The following is an 18143-nucleotide window of genomic DNA, read 5'->3' on the forward strand; positions in this document are numbered from 1 at the left end:
TAGGGCAGTGATGGCGAACCTTTTGAGCTCAGCGTGTCAGCATTTTGAAAAACCCTAACTTAACTCTGGTGCCGTGTCACATATAGAAATTTTTTAATATTTGCAACCATAGTAAAACAAAGACTTATATTTTTGATATTTATTTTATATATTTAAATGCCATTTAACAAAGAAAAATCAACCCAAAAAAATGAGTTCGCGTGTCACCTCTGACACGCGTGTCATAGGTTCGCCATCACTACTCTAGGGTCATCCATGTTGTTGCAGATGACATTTCACTCTTTTTTTAAAAAAAATATGTTTCTTTATTGATTTCAGAGAGGAAGGAAGAGGGAGAGAGAGGTAGAAACATCGATGATGAGAGAGAATCATCAATCGGCTGCCTCCTGCACACCCCCCACCAGGAATTAAGCCTGCAACCCAGGCATGTACCTATGACTGGAATCAAACCCAGGACCCTTCAGTCCGCAGGCCGACACTCTGTCCACTGAGCCAAACTGGCCAGAGCCATTTCACTCTTTTTTAATGGCTGAGCCATAGTCCATTGTGTATGTACCACTTCTTCATTATCCATTTATCTACTGATGGACACTTAGGTTGCTTCCATATCTTGGTTATTTAAATAATGTTGCACTGAACATAGGGATGCATATATATAAACAAATATACACATATGGGATTTATTTTAAGCTTCATTGTGAAGTTCTGTATACTCTAAAGATTCTATATAATCAGTGTTTTGAACTCTGCATCTGGTAGATTGTCCCCATTTTGTTTAGTTCTTTTTCTGGAGTTTTATTATATTCTTCCATTTGGGACATGTTTTACTCATACTGTATTTTGATTTTAAAACTGTACTATTATTTAATGAATAATGTGTAACAATTTGGAAAGAATCAGTAGTGCTTTGTGCCAGTAATTTCCTATAGGGTTAATTTTAGGATCAATAACTTGTCAAAATATTTGCTTACAAGACTTTGCTGTATCAGCTCTTTGCTTTGATTTTAAGACTATGTACCATTACAGTATTCACATAAAAACTTCCTTTCAGAATAATTAAGTTTGTAGAGTATAGATTTCTGGTTGCTCTCACTGGTGCCAAATAGCCAAACAAACAAAAATTTAGGAAACTGTGGCTTCACTTAATTAAATGATTATGCTGAACATTTACTAGTAAAGAGATGATGGTTGGCTTTCCTTTCACAAACTTGTACTTTATTTATTCTGATGAATCAAAACTCTGAATTGAAGTAACTAGTTTATCATTGTAAAATATTTAATGTTCATTTTAACTGCAAGTAAACTTTAAGTCTGCTATTTCTTTCATAGGAAGAACAAGAGTTAGGAGAGAAAAGAGCAGCTGAACTTGTTTGCTTCACTGGACTCTTTTTCCTTAGAAGAACCCAAGAGGTCATAAATAAATATCTTCCACCTAAAATAGAGAATGTAGTCTTTTGCCGACCAGGGGCACTACAGCTTGAACTTTATCAAAAGCTGTTGAATTCTCAGGCTGTGAGGTTCTGTCTTCAAGGGTCGTTGGAAAACAGTCCTCATCTGATATGCATAGGAGCTCTTAAGAAACTGTGCAATCACCCCTGCCTTTTGTTCAACTCCATAAAGGTAAGTAGCATGTGGGACTGTGTCAGGATGTGAGCTGAGGGTTCTATGTCATGTGAAGCTAAGAGGGCAGATTGGACTAATTCCTGGGGTTGTATTTGTGGGTTTCCCCAAGGATCTGAGTCTCTTCAGGATGGTTCTGCTCTCGAGCAGGTTCGACCCCTCTTTGTTCTTCAGAGCATGTCCACGTTCATAGAGCTGAACTAGGGATGGAATGGGTTTGAGGTTCTGCCTTCTAGACTGTGTGCCCCGTGCCCTTTGGTACCTTGTCTAGTACTTTGTCATGGTTTCTCTTCCTGTCTTTGATTAATAGAGCCAGTCAGTTTTGTTTGTTTGGTGCTAACAAATAAAAAATTTGCCATTAAAAATCATTTATTTTTTCTTCATTATAAAGCAACACATGATTTTTGTATGAAATTCAGAAAATCACAAAAAAGACAATAAAAATTATATACTGGTTAGAATGCAAATTGTTAAATAAATGGAAGATAGTTTGGTAATATGTATCAAAAGCCTTATAATTTTGTATATTTTGTGACCTGGCATACCACTTTTTGAAATTTAGTATAAAGAAATAATGCTCTCCAGCCAGAGAAAACCACATTTTGATATTAGTAATAATAATAATCTTAGCTAGCACTTATTAAGCACTTATCATGTACCAGACATGAAGTACTTTTCTAGATTGACTTATTCTTTTTTTAAAAAAATATGTTTTTATTGATTTTAGAGAGGGAGAGAGGGAAACATTATCAATTAGCTGCCTCCTGCATGCCCGTTGCTGGGGATCGCGCCTGCAACCCGGGCATGTTCTGTGACCAGGAATAAACCAGTGACCTCCTGGACCATGCTCAACCACTGAACCACACCAGCCAGGCTAGAATGATTTAATTAATTAATTTTTAACTTTTTACTTTTATTGATTTCAGAGAAGAAGGGAGAGTAAGAGAGAGATAGAAATATCAATGATGAGAATCATTGGTTGGCTGCCTCCTGCACGCCCCCTACTGGGGATTGAGCCTGCAACACAGGCATGTGCCTTTGGCCTGAATCAAACCTGGGACCCTTCAGTCTGCATGCGATGCTCTATCCACTGAGCCAAACGGGCTAGGGCTAGAATTATTTATTCTTTTTTTAAATATATATTTTATTGATTTTTTACAGAGAGGAAGGGAGAGAGAGAGTTAGAAACATCGATCAGCTGCCTCCTGCACATCTCCCACTGGGTATGTGCCCACAACCAAGGTACATACCCTTGACTGGAATCGAACCTGGGACCCTTCAGTCCGCAGGCTGACGCTCTATCCACTGAGCCAAACCGGTTTTGGCGAATTATTTATTCTTGATAAAATTCTATGTAATGGGGACTGTTATGACTATTCCCAATTTTTTGTTGGGGAAATAGGGACTCAGAGATATGTATATATAATCTTTTTATAGAGACACTTAATTTTGCTGCTGTGCTTATTATTTAAAACCTATTTTCCCACTCAATAAATTGTGAACATTTTTCCAAATTAGGTACCTTCTACAGAAATGATTTTTAATGGCTGTATAGTTGAGCTGACCATTGGATATTTAATGAACATAAGGCAGCTTGAAGTATAGTGAGAGTTCTTTTTTCGAATTGGAACAAGGTACCAGTTCCCACTGTACTACTTGCCAGTTCTTTAACCATGGCCAGGTTACATCTGCGAGCCTGGCTTTCTTAGCTGGAAAGCAGAGACAATAACTTCCTGATAATGTTATTGGGCAGTTTGATGAAATAGTATGGGAAGTTGCACAGTGATAGCCTGTTATCTCCAACTTACCCTTACCAATTTTTATTCTGATATATTTTTCTTTAAATAGTAAAATGATAATTTGCAAACACAGGAAAACCTTTGGGTGCCACATGATGCTTGAAGTCATTAATTATATACTTAGAAAATCCAGTGTTGTACTGGAATTCTTGAAGTTTATCCTGCAATGGGTTATGTTTACATAGTTTATCATAGAAGTCAGCTTCTATAACTCTGCAGTAGACAGGATTAGAACTATTTATTAAGCAACATTTTAAGAAACAGAATCTATATACTTGGGCATGATGTCTAGCAAAAATAGAAGCTAAAAATTCTTTCTTAAAAGGAAGACCTTATGATCTAGAATGTATCAGTTAACTAATAACAGGCATACTGTACTGCATAAGATACTATAAGTAAGGATCCATATAAAATAGCTGAAAGAGTCTCCCCCATGTTCAGGTAATAGTGATAAATTTGGTAAATGTGGGAAAGAGTAGGGAGACCTGCCAGTCCCAGAAATCTAATCTAAAAAGTAATGAAGTCATTAATAAATATAATCTCTAGTTATATGTTTACATTTCAGCTTGGCAGTTTTAGAGTAGGATTTCAGAGGTGCTGACAATCGCTTTGGAATAAAATGATTCTAAAAACTAATGGTAAAATAAAAATATTGTTGTAAGTAAGAATAAGTTTCTGCCAACTTATTGACAGGATTGTTCCTTCTTGCAGAAGAAATTGATAAGATGGAGAAAACTACTGTGCTCCTTTTTGAGTATCACCTGGGAGGGGCTGTGGAAGCCCACAAATCAGGAGAGAAAAGTTCATTGTGGGGAGGGAAAAAGGTATCAACCATCAGACAGCTCAGGCTTTGGAGAGGATAGATTTTGTAGCACTATTTGCCCTCTGTTTTCCTCTCCTTTATTTCTCTGCTTCTGTCTCCCTTCACGCCCCCCTCCCCTGTTACATCCAGACAGTGATTCTGCACTTGTAGGGTGAAGGCAGCAGGCATTAGGAGACTGCATTAGAACTGCTCTGTGATTAACTCAGTAGGACACATGTTACTTTTTTAAAATATGACCAACAACCTGGCCAGTGTTCTCAGTGGTTAGAGTGATGGCCTGTGCACCAAAGGGTTGTGGGTTTGATTCCTGGTCAAGGGCACATACCTGAGTTGCAGGTTCGATCCCTGGCCCCAGTGGGGGCAAGTGCAGGAGGCAACCAATCGATGTGTCTCTCTCAAATAGATGTTTATCTCTCTCTCTCTTCCCTTCCCCCTCTCATTTTCCTCTCTTCCCCTCTCACCTTCCCTTCCACTCTCTCTAAAAATCAATGTCCTTGGGTAAGAATTAACAACAACAACAACATTTACATGATAGTTAGCTTGGTCTTTTCAGGAAGCTATTATTCATCTTTCCTCCCATAATTTGAGCATTTTTCTCTTCTAATTAAAAACAAACAAACATGAGCCAGTGTTAATCATTCTTTTGAATAGGAAAAAGAATGTAGCTCAACTTGGAATGAAAATGAAGAGAGTAGTTTATATGAAGGCTTGCTAAATGTGTTCCCTGCTGATTATAACCCTCTCATGTTTACTGAGAAGGAGTCAGGAAAACTTCAAGTGCTGACAAAGCTCCTAGCTGTTATCCACGAACTTCGTCCTACTGAAAGGTAAGTGGTCAGTTTAATAACCTGCTTGTAAGTGCTCCTGGAATTTTGGCTTAGAGTATGGCCTTACTCCCCTGCCCCTCCTTTCTTTCAAAAGAAGAAAACATTAAAAATAAGTTGTTTTCTTTGGGGCATGATCAGCGTCTGTAAGTTTTTATTTAAGAAAAAACTAAGTATAAATACATATATTTAAAAAAACCCTAGAGAAGTCTTATAACACCTAGCTTGTACTTTAAGCTCTTTCAAATTCTTTTTTTTACCATCCCTTAAATGTTGATACCCCTTAGGGTTTTCTCTTTAGTCTCCTTCTTACTCTAAACACTCTTTCTGGGTTATCTCTACTCCCCATAGTTTTAACTATCACCCATATATCCCAAGTTTGTCACTCTCGTCCAGCCCTCTGTTCTAGTTTCCACATCCTTCTTTCTAACTCATTAATGGACATCTAAATGTAATTCTTTCTTTTTTCTTTTTTCTTGGTCATTACATTCCTTTTTCATCTATTTCTGGGCAGACTCTCTTGTTATTATCTGCAAAATCTCCAGTGAAAATTACAGTTTGGCGTCATTTTAAATTTACAAAGTATTTCTCTCATTCTTGATTTTTTAAATTGCCTCCTCTTCTTGTGAATGTTATCTCTTACTTGATGTTGTTTTCTGTTTCCTCCATTGCTGTTTTATTCAGGTTTCTCCTCTTTTGTTCTGTTTTTAATGTTGGAGACTCACCGCAAATAGTTGGTGATCTGTGGTGTCCATTTATATTTGAGAGTGAGGCGGTGAAACTTACTGAATGTGATGTGTGCGTGGGTAAGGCTTGTTGATGGGTCTCCTTCATGGGTAATTAGGCAGCGAGTTGGCTTCTTTATTGAGGGACTCCTTCTCTCTGTGGATCTTTTCTCATTCATGTCACCTCAGAGAGGATTCTTCCAGTAATATCTTTCCTGGGGTGGGATGTAAGAGGGATGCCTGGCTGCTGCTGCTCTAGGGTTGGCAGGAACAGGGGCCTGGGATCTTCTGTATGCGTACTTTCATTCTGATTAGTCATTATAGCCCTGTCTTTTAAATACCTCTAGTCTTTTTCTAGGGTTTACTTTCTCCAGACAACAAACATTGTATTTGAGAAAGAAAAGTCAACTGGTTACATGGGATAGGGCCTGGGTTCTATTATCAGTGCTCTTGTAAGAGCTCCAGTCTCCTTCCTTCTGGGGCACCTTAAGGAGATTCTCTGGGGTGAATGAACTTGCACTTGTTTCTTATTGGAATCTCCCGCTTTGGGCACTTAGGTTTCACCTTCTCCGTACTCGTAAGTAGGTCACTATTTCATCATTTTCTGTTTTCATATATAAATGCCTCCTTTAAAAAAAAAAAAGATAGAGTTTGTATTTCTGTTTCTCATTCTCTGGCTGTTTTTAGATTGACTTCAGAGAAGTGAAGAAGGCAGAAAAGTTTTTACTTCACTACCTTAAAACTGGAAAATCTCTTAGATATTGACTTTAAAATTGAATTTGAAGGAGAACCTGAGTTTTAACGTATATGGTCATTGTTGCATGTTCTATAAATATCAGTGATGATATTATTTGGTAATTTTCTTCAAATATACCCAGAATCTTTCTTTTTGATTGACAGGGTGGTATTGGTATCCAACTACACACAAACTTTGAATATTTTACAAGAAGTATGTAAGCGTCATGGATATGCTTGTACAAGACTTGATGGACAAACACCAGTCTCTCAAAGGCAGCAAATTGTTGATGGCTTCAATAGTAAATACTCTTCTGATTTCATTTTTTTATTAAGTTCAAAAGCTGGTGGCGTGGGACTTAACCTTATTGGAGGATCTCACTTAATTCTCTATGACATTGATTGGAATCCAGCCACTGATATCCAGGTAGGACTAGTTCTTATGCATTAAATAAACACGATAGAATGCCTGTTGGGGATATACCTGCTGGGGATACAAAGATGATGATGTATGGTAAATGCTGGTGAGGTATGGTAACTGAGCCCCTATTTTGCATCAGGCACTCCGCTAAGTGCTTCACATCTATTCAGTTTTCACAATAATCCTTCTAAGTGTAGATAGCCCCATTTTGCAGATGAAGATATGAAAGCTTGTTGTTGGTCACATAGTGTAACTGGACAATCGGTGGGTCCATGCTGCCTGTCACTACTTGAGCCAATTAAGCAGAGACAGGGTTGAATCATATATGAGCGTTTATTCCGATACTGCCAGCAGTACGGGAGAGCAGCAGGTCATCCACAAAAATCTGCTCTGCACCCCACCATAAGACAGCTGCTTATATAGGGTAAGACAAAGAATACACGGGGAAATATGAATTATAGGCATGGGGAAGTAGGGATTATTATAGGCATGGGGAAATAGGAGTCTGGGGTGGGACTCCATTGTTTGGGCAACAAAGTTGTTAGTCTTTCCATGATAATAAGCAGTTCTTTTTTTTTTTTTTTTTTTTAAATATATTTCTTTATTGGTTTCAGAGATGAAGGGAGAAGGAGAGAGAGATAGAAACATCAATGATGAGAGAGAATCATTGATCGGCTGCCTCCTGCACACCCCTACTGGGGATTGAGCCCGAAACCCAGGCATGTGCCCTTGGCCGGAATCGAACCCGGGACCCTTCAGTCCGCAGGCCGACGCTCTATCCACTGAGCCAAGCCGGCTAGGGCAATAATAGGCAGTTCTTGAATGAGAATGGTTCCAAGGTTGATTCCCAGGTCTAAGTCTGACTCCCAGGTCCAAGGTTGAATCCCAGGTCCTGGGGGCGCACAACTCCCAGCCAGGTCAGCTGTCCTTTCTTTAACCAACACAAGGCAATCGTGGTTAACAGAGCATGATTAATATTTCCCATAACCGCAGCTAGTCCCCAATATTCTAATTTTGCCCCTAACAATAGCTTATAAAAGGCAGAGCCAGGATTCAAACCCAAGTCTCTATGTGTCTAGGCTCTAAGTTACTGCAGGTACTTCAGGCCTAATTTTCCTCCCCGACCGGAGTTCTATGGACAACACTTAATTTTCCTAGCATCGATGAGTATTGTCAAACAGAGTTCACTTGCATCTTGGGACATCAGGATGCTTACGACCATCAGAGGGAGACAATTAAGTATTACAGATGCTATGATCAATGTTTGTGCAGAGTATAGTAAAGATATAAAATTAGCTTATTTAGGAAAATAGTTCAGAAGAAGCCTTTGGTTTACTGCAGAATACAGTCCATCTTTATGTGTTTTAAGATTTCTACTTACACGTTTGCACCTCAGTTGGTATCTGTGTTTGTATTACAGATTAAAATCAGTGAAGGTAAAAGGTACATGGGGTAGAGACCAGTCACAAGCTTCCCTTTTCCACCCCTACTGGAGCTCTATGGACAGCACTTAACTTCCCCAGCACCGATGAGTACAGTCAAACAGAAGTTCATTTCATCCTGGTGTCCCGAGTTTTTGTTGGTTGCTCACGTAGCCATGAAGTACTTGAGTGACTGACCTCAGTTATTCAGTCTCCAACTCCACCAGAGGGCACACTGACAGGACAGGCCCAAAGCCCTCCCCTAAATCACACTGTTAGCATAAAAGATCTAGTTGCTGCAAGGCCCAGGGAGACAGAGACCCTCTCATCAGGCAGGATATGCCAGGGGCTTAGCGGTTATCTACTTGGAGCTGGAGGGAAGGCCAGACCTTTCTTTGGAAAGTGCAGGATTTGCACATCAGCCCTTACTGCATGGTGTCATTGGTCCTGAAACCTCAGGGAACTACCTAGAGCAGTGGTTCTCAACCTTCCTAATGCCATGACCCTTTCATACAGTTCCTCATGTTGTGGTGACCCCCAACCATAAAATTATTTTCGTTGCTACTTCATAACTGTCATTTTGCTACTGTTATGAATCATAATGTAAATATCTGATATGCAGGATGTATTTTCATTGTTACAAATTGAACATAATTAAAGCATAGTGATTAATCACAAAAACAATATGTAATTATATATGTGTTTTTTGATGGTCTTAGGCGACCCCTGTGAAAGGGTCGTTCGACCCCCAAAGGGGTCGTGACCCACAGGTTGAGAACCGCTGACCTAGAGCCTGAACTGATGGCAGGCATCCTCAGGATTCCTTAGGGATGATCATGAGCTACTTGGACTGGGAATAATCCCTCTGTGCTCAAGCTACACGTGGCTTCTTTGCATTCTTCTTCTTTTTTTTAATCCTCACCCAAGGATATTTTTCCCCATTGATCTTTAGAGAGAGAGAATGGAAGGGAGAGAGAGAGAGAGAAACATCGATGTGAGAAAGATACATTGAATGGTTGCCTCCTGCATGTGCCCTGACTCGGCCAGGGATCAAACCTGCAACTGAAGTATGTGCTCTTGACTGGCAATCGAACTTGTGACCCCTTAGGTCCATGGGCCAGTGCTCTAACCATTGAGCAACCGGGCAGGGCAGTTCTTTGCATTTTTGCTATCTAAACTCACTGTGCCATTCATTGATGCAGGTAGGCCCTCTGACTTTATTGACGCCCCTTTAGTTATTTCATAGCCCCACAGTGGGTGTCCATGCCTTTCTTTTTCTCAGGAAAAGGATAGGAAATGGAGAATGCTTTGACATGCCTGGGCTTTGTTTTTTGAAGCTATAAGTAAAATCAAGAATTCCTAATCTTAAATGTATTGATGCAAATTGCTTATGGGGAAAAGGCTATTAGTTTCAACTGTACTCTCAGAATTCTCATTTATTTTCTAAGGCAATGTCTAGAGTGTGGAGAGATGGTCAGAAACATCCAGTACATATTTACAGACTCCTAACCACAGGTAATAACCCGTCAGTGTGCCAAAAAAATGTATCCCTTTGAATAATATAAAAAGAATTGTTGTTGTTGTTGTTATTGTTAATCTGTGCTTCCGTGTTAGGAATTATTGTTATTTTGTTAACTATATGCTTACCCTATTTTACCCTGCAGAAATAACAGACATAAGAATCTGCAGTAAATCTAATGAATGTTTTCCCTTCAGGTACAATAGAAGAAAAGATCTATCAAAGGCAGATCAGTAAGCAAGGTCTTTCTGGGGCGGTTGTAGACCTGGCCAAGACATCTGAGCACATCCAGTTTTCAGTAGAGGAGCTTAAAAATTTGTTCACATTACACGAAGGTTCACACTGTGTGACTCATGACCTGCTTGACTGTGACTGTGCCGGAGAACGAGACCATACAGGTTTGTTGTATGTTAATTCTGTTCTGATGATAAAGTTCATTTGTCTCTCTGCAGTAGTTGGAAGTATTTAAATATAGAATAACTAAAATATTTACCATTTGTATATGTTAGTTTCTTTCCCCCTTCAAGTCAGAGGGCAACTGCCAGATCAGTATTTGAGAAAATATTAATTAGAACCTTAATCTCTCCATTTCGCTTATTTCTTTTTTTTAAAATATATTTTATTGATTTTTTACAGAGAGGAAGGGAGAGAGATAGTTAGAAACATTGATGAGAGAGAAACATCGATCAGCTGCCTTGTGCACACCCCCTACTGGGGATGTGCCCGCAGCCAAGGTACATGCCCTTGATTGGAATCGAACCTGGGACCCTTCAGTCCGCAGGCTGACGCTCTATCCACCGAGCCAAACCAGCTAAGGTTCGCTTCTTATTTCTGAAACAGCTGTGAGAAATTTAGCTTAGAGAAATCTTTCAAATTCTGGCATAATGGCTTCAGAATTAGAATCCTTATTTCTATTTCCCTCAAAACATGCACTTGACAGAATAAGCTTACTCTATTTTTAATTTATGTAGACCTTAATCATAATGGGAACATATTTTCTGAGGCGATTAGCAGGGGCCACCATACTTCCCAGTACTTGATGAACTGCTAGTGTTGGTTAAGTGAAGCTAAAAACGTCAGTCCTGCCCTTGCTGGTGTGGCTCAGTGGATGGAGCGCTGGCCTGCGGACCGAAGGGTCCCAGGTTTGATTCTGGTCAAGGGCACGTACCTCAGATGCAGGCTCCTCCCTGGCCCGGGCCCTGGTCAGGGCTCGTGCAGGAGGCAACCAGTCGATGTATTTCTCTCACATTGATATTTCTGTCTTTCCCTCTCTCTTCCACTCTCTGTAAAAATCAATGGAAAAATATGCCCGATTGAGGATTAAAATAAATAAGTAAGTAAATAAATAAATAAATACAAACATCAGTCCTCTGTAATTAACACCATTCACATAGGAACTGGATCACAAGTGGGACTTGGGCGTTCAAGAGTTTGAAGTCACTTGATAAATTATACTGAGTAGGTTAAGAAGTTAGACTGTACAAGACTGACATGGAAACTTTATATTTTATATAAATTAATATTGGGTCCTCTACCTTATGTTTTTTTTTAAAAAAACAACAACAATTTTTGCTTTTATCTTCTCTTCCTTTTTCATTGTCTTTACTCTGTTCTTTTTCTTATTTTTCCAGTTGAATGCCTAGCTTAATGGTTTTCAGTCTTCTTCTATGAAATGGGTATTTAAGGCTGTAAATGTTCCCCAAGGCTGGATCTCATAATTTTGAAATGCAGGTTTTTTATTATTTAGTTCTAAATATTCTGTATAATGGGCTTGATTATGAGTGTTGTCCCAGATTGTTCCAATTATATTCCGAATTTGGAAATATATCTAGTCCCAAAGGTGTTAGATAAGGGATAGCAGCCCTGTAACATATCTCTGGATGATTATTTATTTAATGTATGAATCCTATTAGACCAGAAGGTCCTTGCGATCAGAGAACAAAATGTAATAAATTGCATAAACCCATTATATCATAAAATAAAAAGTATTGTATATAGTAGAATATTGATTGGCTTAAGGATTTTTCTCATTCTTTTGCTTATTGCAGGTGATTCATTGGAAAAATTCCCTGTCTCTAGAAATTGTCAGCTTGGCCCACATCACAAGAAGGCTGACTCCCTGAAACCTCTCTCCATGTCACAGCTGAAGCAATGGAAACATTTTTCTGGAGATCAGTTAAATCTTAAAGATCCTTTTCTTGACAGAATAAGAGGAAATGTGTCATTCTTTTTTCAGAATATAACCAATCAAAATACTGCTGCTCTGTAACGAAAGGTTCCTTCATGACATTCCCTTGCCCCCCCTTTAAAAAATAACAGTAATTAAATGTAAGTTTTGAAAATGATTAGAATTATTTATTTATTTAATTAAATCCTTATTGTTGAAATATTACATGTGTCCCTTTTTCCCCCCCTTGACCCCTTTTAGCCTGCCCCTGTCCCCCACCCAGGCCTTCACCATCCTATTGTCTGTGTCCATGGGGTATGCATATATGCATACAACGTCTTTGGTTGATCTCTTCCCACCCACCCAACCATCTCGCCTTCCCTTTGAGATTCCACAGTCTGTTCCTTGCTTCTCTGTCTCTGGATAGAATTACTTACATTACAATAATAAATTTGTTGCAAAGTGTATCAGAGTTTTGATACAGCACTGTTGTTTGATTTTTTATATATATTCTTTCTTAAAAATGTATTTTTATTGATTTCAGAGAGGATGGGAGAGGGAGAGGGAGAGATAGTAACATCAATGATGATAGAGAATTATTGATCGGCTGCCTCCTGCACGCCCCCTGCTGGGGATCGAGCCTGCAACCCAGGCATGTGCCTTTGACTGGAATCAAACCCAGGACCCTTCAGTCCGCAGGCCGACACTCTATCCACTGAGCCAAACCAGGTAGGGCATATATTCTTAAATGTGAAAACATTAAAGACATCTATCATTATGTAATTGTTTATTAGTAATTCCATAATTAATGCACTTTTATCAAGTACCCACTAAGGAATTTTCATAAGGAATATTAAAAATGGTAAAATACCTGTTTTTGGAAAATCTAATCTGATTAGGAACATTAGACATAGATGTGTCAGATAATTGAATCACTTGATAAATTTAAACTATAGTTTAGTATAATAATCTACGGGTCCATCCATGCTTTCACAAATGGTAAGTGTTCCTTTTTTTTTTTTTACAGCCACTGTGTAAATGTACCACTGTGTAACCGTGCCATAGCTCTTCTTTTTTTTTTTAATCCTCACCCAAGGATATTTTTTCCATTGATTTTTGGAGAGAGTGGGAGGGGAGGTGGAGAGACAGAGAAAGAAACATCGCTGTGAAAAAAACACATAAAATGGTTGCTTCCTGCATGCCTCCTGAGCAGTGCTGGGGATGTGCCTGCAACTGCGGTACATGCCCTCGACCGGAATCGAACCTCCACCCTTCAGTCCATGGGCCAACGCTCTAACCACTGAATCAATTGGCTAGAGCTACCACAGCTTTTTTATCCACTCATCTAGTCATGGCACTTGGGCTGTTTCTAGATCTTAGCTATTGTAAATAACACTGCTATGAAAATTGGGGTGCATATATTCCTTCTGATTGGTGTTTTGGGATTATTAGGAAATTCGTGACTTGCAGTCAACAATGTGTATAATCAACAGATGGTACTGTTTCTCTGAGTTGGTCCCAAATTAATATATTGGATCGAAAGCAGTTTGTAGACATGCTGTTTTTGTTTTTGAAGGACAGACTCAACAAAGGAATACACTTACCAGAAAAATGATCTTAAAAAAGTATGGGGATTATGAAGGAAAATGAAAGAAGGAATAGAAGACAAGGAAGAAGATTAGATGTATTTCTGAAAGAAAGAAAAGGTTTTGTATAGTATATATTTTTAGGAGTCACTGTTACTGAGAATACCTATGAGAGAGATTTGTTATTTTATCTAAGGATTTGGTGGGCAAGAAATATCTGTAGATGAGTTGGAAATAAAACAAAACAGAAACAAAGGGGAAAATATCATTTTGTGAGCATGACCTGCTGGTGGCAGCAACAGATCACAAATGTCTCAACGCATTAGGCATTCCAGGCAAGGTTAAAGCATAGAGCTCTCTGTTTTCATGAGTTCAAACCATAGGCTGCTGCTGTGATAGCTATAAAAATGGACAAGTCACTCTCACTACCAATATGACTGACAGGATTTTTTCAAGAGCATTTTGTATTAGCAGAGTTTTACACTTATTCCCCCCCACCCCATGGGTTGTGGGGGTAGGTATTAAATTATAAATTAAATAAAAAGTGAGCAACCTTTGAAAAACTGATCGAATGCATAGAATGTTGAAAAACAGTAACACTTTAGTTGTAAGATGAAGATAGGTTTAATGAACTGACTTGCATAAATGAAAAATTTATTGTTTTATTGAGAATGTTTGAGAGTCCTTCAGTAACTATTTTTCATTTCTCTTCCATAAACATTACTAAGGAATTCTTTGACTGTCAGATGGCTTTGAAAATGTGGAAACCCTAATGTTTATTCCATAAGTAGAAAAAAATAAATGAATGTTTTGGTTGTTCTATTTATGCCTAACAAAGTGCTCATTAAAAAATACAATTTTACCCCTAACCAGTTTGGCTCAGTGGATAGAGCGTCGACCTGCAGACTGAAGGATCCCAGGTTCGATTCCGGTCAAGGGCATGTACCTTGGTTGCAGGCATATTCCCAGTAGGGGGTGTGCAGGAGGCAGCTGATCGATGTTTCTCTCTCATTGATGTTTCTAATTCTCTATCCTTCTCCCTTCCTCTCTGTAAAAAATCAATAAAATATATTTTAAAAAATACAATTTTAAAGAAATGAAAGTATGTATTCTTTTTTGTCTGGATTCTTTATTATCTTAAGACTCACCTGTGTTGTATGTTCAGTCCCTTTAAAGCCGAGAAGCACTCTATTTTGTGTATGTACTCACAATTTTTTTTAATACATTCACAGACTGACAGCCTCTTAGATTGTTTCCAGTTTTGGGCTTTTATAAATAAAACTATGAACATTTATGTTAAAATCGTTGTGTGAACAGATGCTTTTATTACTCTTGGGAAAATATCTAGGAGTGGAATAGTTGGGTCCTCTGTGGTAAGTGTGTATATAAAAATATTTTGCCTTGTTGTTCTCAGCAGGATAGTCAGTTGAATTACCTAAGTTACTACTACAAAAAGTAGAAGTCCCTATATAATTTTTGTACTTTTGTGCTTTATTTTTTCTATGTAAGTCTTCGATTCTGCTGGTATTTATTTTGGTGTAAGAAGTGATGTATCTAATTAATTTTTCTCCAGATGGTCAGTTAGTTGTATCAACATCATTAACCCCATACATTTGATAGCAATGTAAATAAATTGATACTGGAAGTACACTCTTAAAACTCATCAGAATACTGGGTGAAGATTTGGATAACTTAACCAAAATAAACAGAAACAGTGGCTTGTGGGACGCTCCGAAAGTCAACGGGGAAGTGAACTATTCCCAAATGAGACATTAAGTATGGTTATTTTGAGGATTATTTTTTTGGCCATACTTAATAGAAGAACAGAAATAAAAGACATTTTGACCTCAATATTTATCTCAGACAATAACTTTAGTCTGTCTTTTTTTCCTCAATAACAATCATGTGATTATGTTATTTTAATCATGTTAGTTAAATGTGAAATAAGGATAAAAAACGAAATAGTCTTTCAAGCAGGCCAGTGTGAAAAGATATAGAGTTACTGCAATTTTCTCATATGATTCATAGTCTAGAAATGAACATTTCTCCTTTTTTTGATTTCCTGATGATTTCCCAAGTGAAGATAAATCATACATGAAGAGGCAAAATTTATATTTCTCCATTGGAAAAAGAAGCTGCTACTGTTTTTAGATGTCTGTTGATCCCCAAAGTATATGTGGTGTGAGTTTTTGATTGCCATGCTAACAAAGACATATCTTGAATATTGTTATTTTAAATTGTAACCTTATTATGAAAACAATAGAGGGAGGATAATAACTCTTGTTCAAGAACTGTAGAACAAACCTGGGATTTGATATATGGAACATTTCGATAAGAAAATGGACTTAATATAATGCATGATGTGTGCAAAATATAAATTTGCTTTTAAGAACAGCCCTCTGGACTGTGCAAATTCAAAATGGTACCTTGGATGCGGGCTTTGGAGAAGGGCAGATCAGGATTAAGTCCTGTCTGTCCGGAGGCAGGTTTATCATGAGCTAGTGCTGCTTCAGGTTAAAACCCCTTTCCTTGTATGCCCCTGTGAGTGAAAGGAGTTACAGTGTTCTATATGGTGAGGGAAAGCTAGGGAGCAACTAGGAAGCATTTTGTATGTAAGCATCTCAGGGAAATTGTCCAAAGGCCTTTCAGAAGAGAGAAACTTGCATATCTAAGACTCAAGTGATCAGTTGTGGTTTCTAATTTTATTTTGAATATTCACTTTCATATTTTCATTTTGTATTTTTGAATATCTTTTCTTTAGGAGAGCTTTCCTACTACAACTTACATAAGCTTCAAGCCCTGGAGAACTTGGGTTTGTTCCACTGTCTGTTTGTATGACTCTGGACAAGCTATTTAAATGCTTTGTGACTCAGTTTCCCCATTTGTGAAATGGGACTAGTACCTCAATAATCAGGTTGTGTGAGGGTTAAATGAAATTAAATATATTTTTCAAATGTTATGCACACCTGGCACATAGTAAGTACTTAATAAGTGGTAGTTCTTATTATGATAAACAGTATCCTATAAAATAAAAGCCTAATATGCTAAGTGTCCAGTCATCCAGTCGTCTGGTTGTCCGTTCAACCAATCAAAGCGTAATATGCTAATGATATGCTAAGGCCGCTTAACTGCTCACTATGATGTGCACAGACCACCACGGGGCAGATAGTCGACTGGTCGACCAGTTGCTATGACATGCACTGACCACCAGGAGGCAGATGCTCCAACCAATAGGTTAGCTTGCTGCTGGAGTCCTGCCAATCGGAACTGAGTGAGACGGGCCGGACACGCCCTAGAGCCCTCCCACGGTCCCTCCCCAGCTGGCCAACCTCCCGTGTCCCTCCCCAGCTCTGATTGTGCACTGGTGGGGTACCTCAGCCTGGCCTGCACCCTCTAGCAATCCGGTACCCCTCAGGGAATGTCAGAGAGCCAGTTTTACCTCAATCCCACAGGCCAGGCCAAGGGACCCCACTGGGGCAGGAATTCGTGCACCAGGCCTCTATTTATCATTATAAACCCTCAAAAGATTTATAATTCTGGTGGAGAAACAAAATTAACAGACACAGATCCACAGGACACATATATATAGCAGTATAGAGATTGAGGAGGTTGGCTCTGGAGTCATATAAACCTATTTAAATCCTATTTCTGTAATTTATTTTCTTGTGACCTTAAGCCAGTTACTTAACTTCTCTGAGTCTCAGATTCCTCATTTTTAAAATGGGGATAATATAGGCTACCTAAAAGATTTTTTTTTTTTTTTTTTTTTTAGTAATATAGTGCCTGGGATATGGAAACTCTTCAGTAACATTAAAGTATTTAAACTGGAGAAATTCTCTCACATAAATATAAGGAGTTATCAGGTATGTTTTGTTTCTAGGACCTTGCATTTTCTTTCTTTTACATATATTTTATTGATTTTTTTACAGAGAGGAAGGGAGAGGGATAGAGAGTTAGAAACATCGATGAGAGAGAAACGTCGATCAGCTGCCTCCTGCACACCCCCCACTGGGGATGTGCCCGCAACCAAGGTACATGCCCTTGACTAAAATCGAACCCGGGACCCTTTAGTCTGCAGGCCGACACTCTATCCACTGAGCCAATCCGGTCAGGGCTTGCGTTTTCTTCATACTGGGGTTCTTCTTGGCATGGTAGCACATCTCCTCTGATTAACAGAGAAACAGGCAACCTTAAGGTCAGAGTTCTAAACATGCTGATTGGCTGTAGACAGCTTCGTACACACTTAGTATGATAATGAATGCTGAGTTTTATCGAATGTGCTCATTGAACACATCCAAGATTTCCCTGTATCACTGGAGAATAGCATAGAGTGGCTTAAATTGACGGGGCTGTGCATGGGCTGTTACAAATATGGGGGGAGAGGGGGAATTTATGTGGGCTGCAAACATTAGTAAAGCTTCAGGAGGACATGTGAAGTGAATTAAATGTTGCTGATTGGGTAGATGTGGACGGGTGGATCAGATGGCTCAGGATTCAAGGTGG

At 38.7% G+C, this 18143-nt stretch overlaps 1 protein-coding gene across 2 annotated transcripts in view; it reads left to right on the forward strand.

Moving 5' to 3' along the window:
* RAD54B (RAD54 homolog B) overlaps positions 1 to 12232 on the forward strand; it is a 53618-nt gene extending 41386 nt beyond the window's left edge. Inside the window, exons 10-15 of one of the 2 annotated variants that reach the window (XM_070392253.1) lie at positions 1330 to 1620; positions 4894 to 5069; positions 6692 to 6953; positions 9817 to 9883; positions 10085 to 10285; positions 11936 to 12232. In XM_070392253.1, coding sequence (XP_070248354.1) covers positions 1330 to 1620; positions 4894 to 5069; positions 6692 to 6953; positions 9817 to 9883; positions 10085 to 10285; positions 11936 to 12156 — 1218 coding nt within the window. In that variant the 3' untranslated portion in view covers positions 12157 to 12232. The remainder of the gene's footprint in view (positions 1 to 1329; positions 1621 to 4893; positions 5070 to 6691; positions 6954 to 9816; positions 9884 to 10084; positions 10286 to 11935) is intronic. The other variant, XM_070392254.1, reaches the window with a different exon arrangement.
* The last annotated feature ends 5911 nt before the right edge of the window (positions 12233 to 18143 follow it).

The sequence above is a fragment of the Myotis yumanensis genome, unplaced genomic scaffold (assembly GCF_028538775.1).
Source record: "Myotis yumanensis isolate MYYU_CA2020_CCGP unplaced genomic scaffold, mMyoYum1.0.hap1 SCAF_15, whole genome shotgun sequence".
In the NCBI taxonomy this organism is placed as follows: Eukaryota; Metazoa; Chordata; class Mammalia; order Chiroptera; family Vespertilionidae; genus Myotis; species Myotis yumanensis.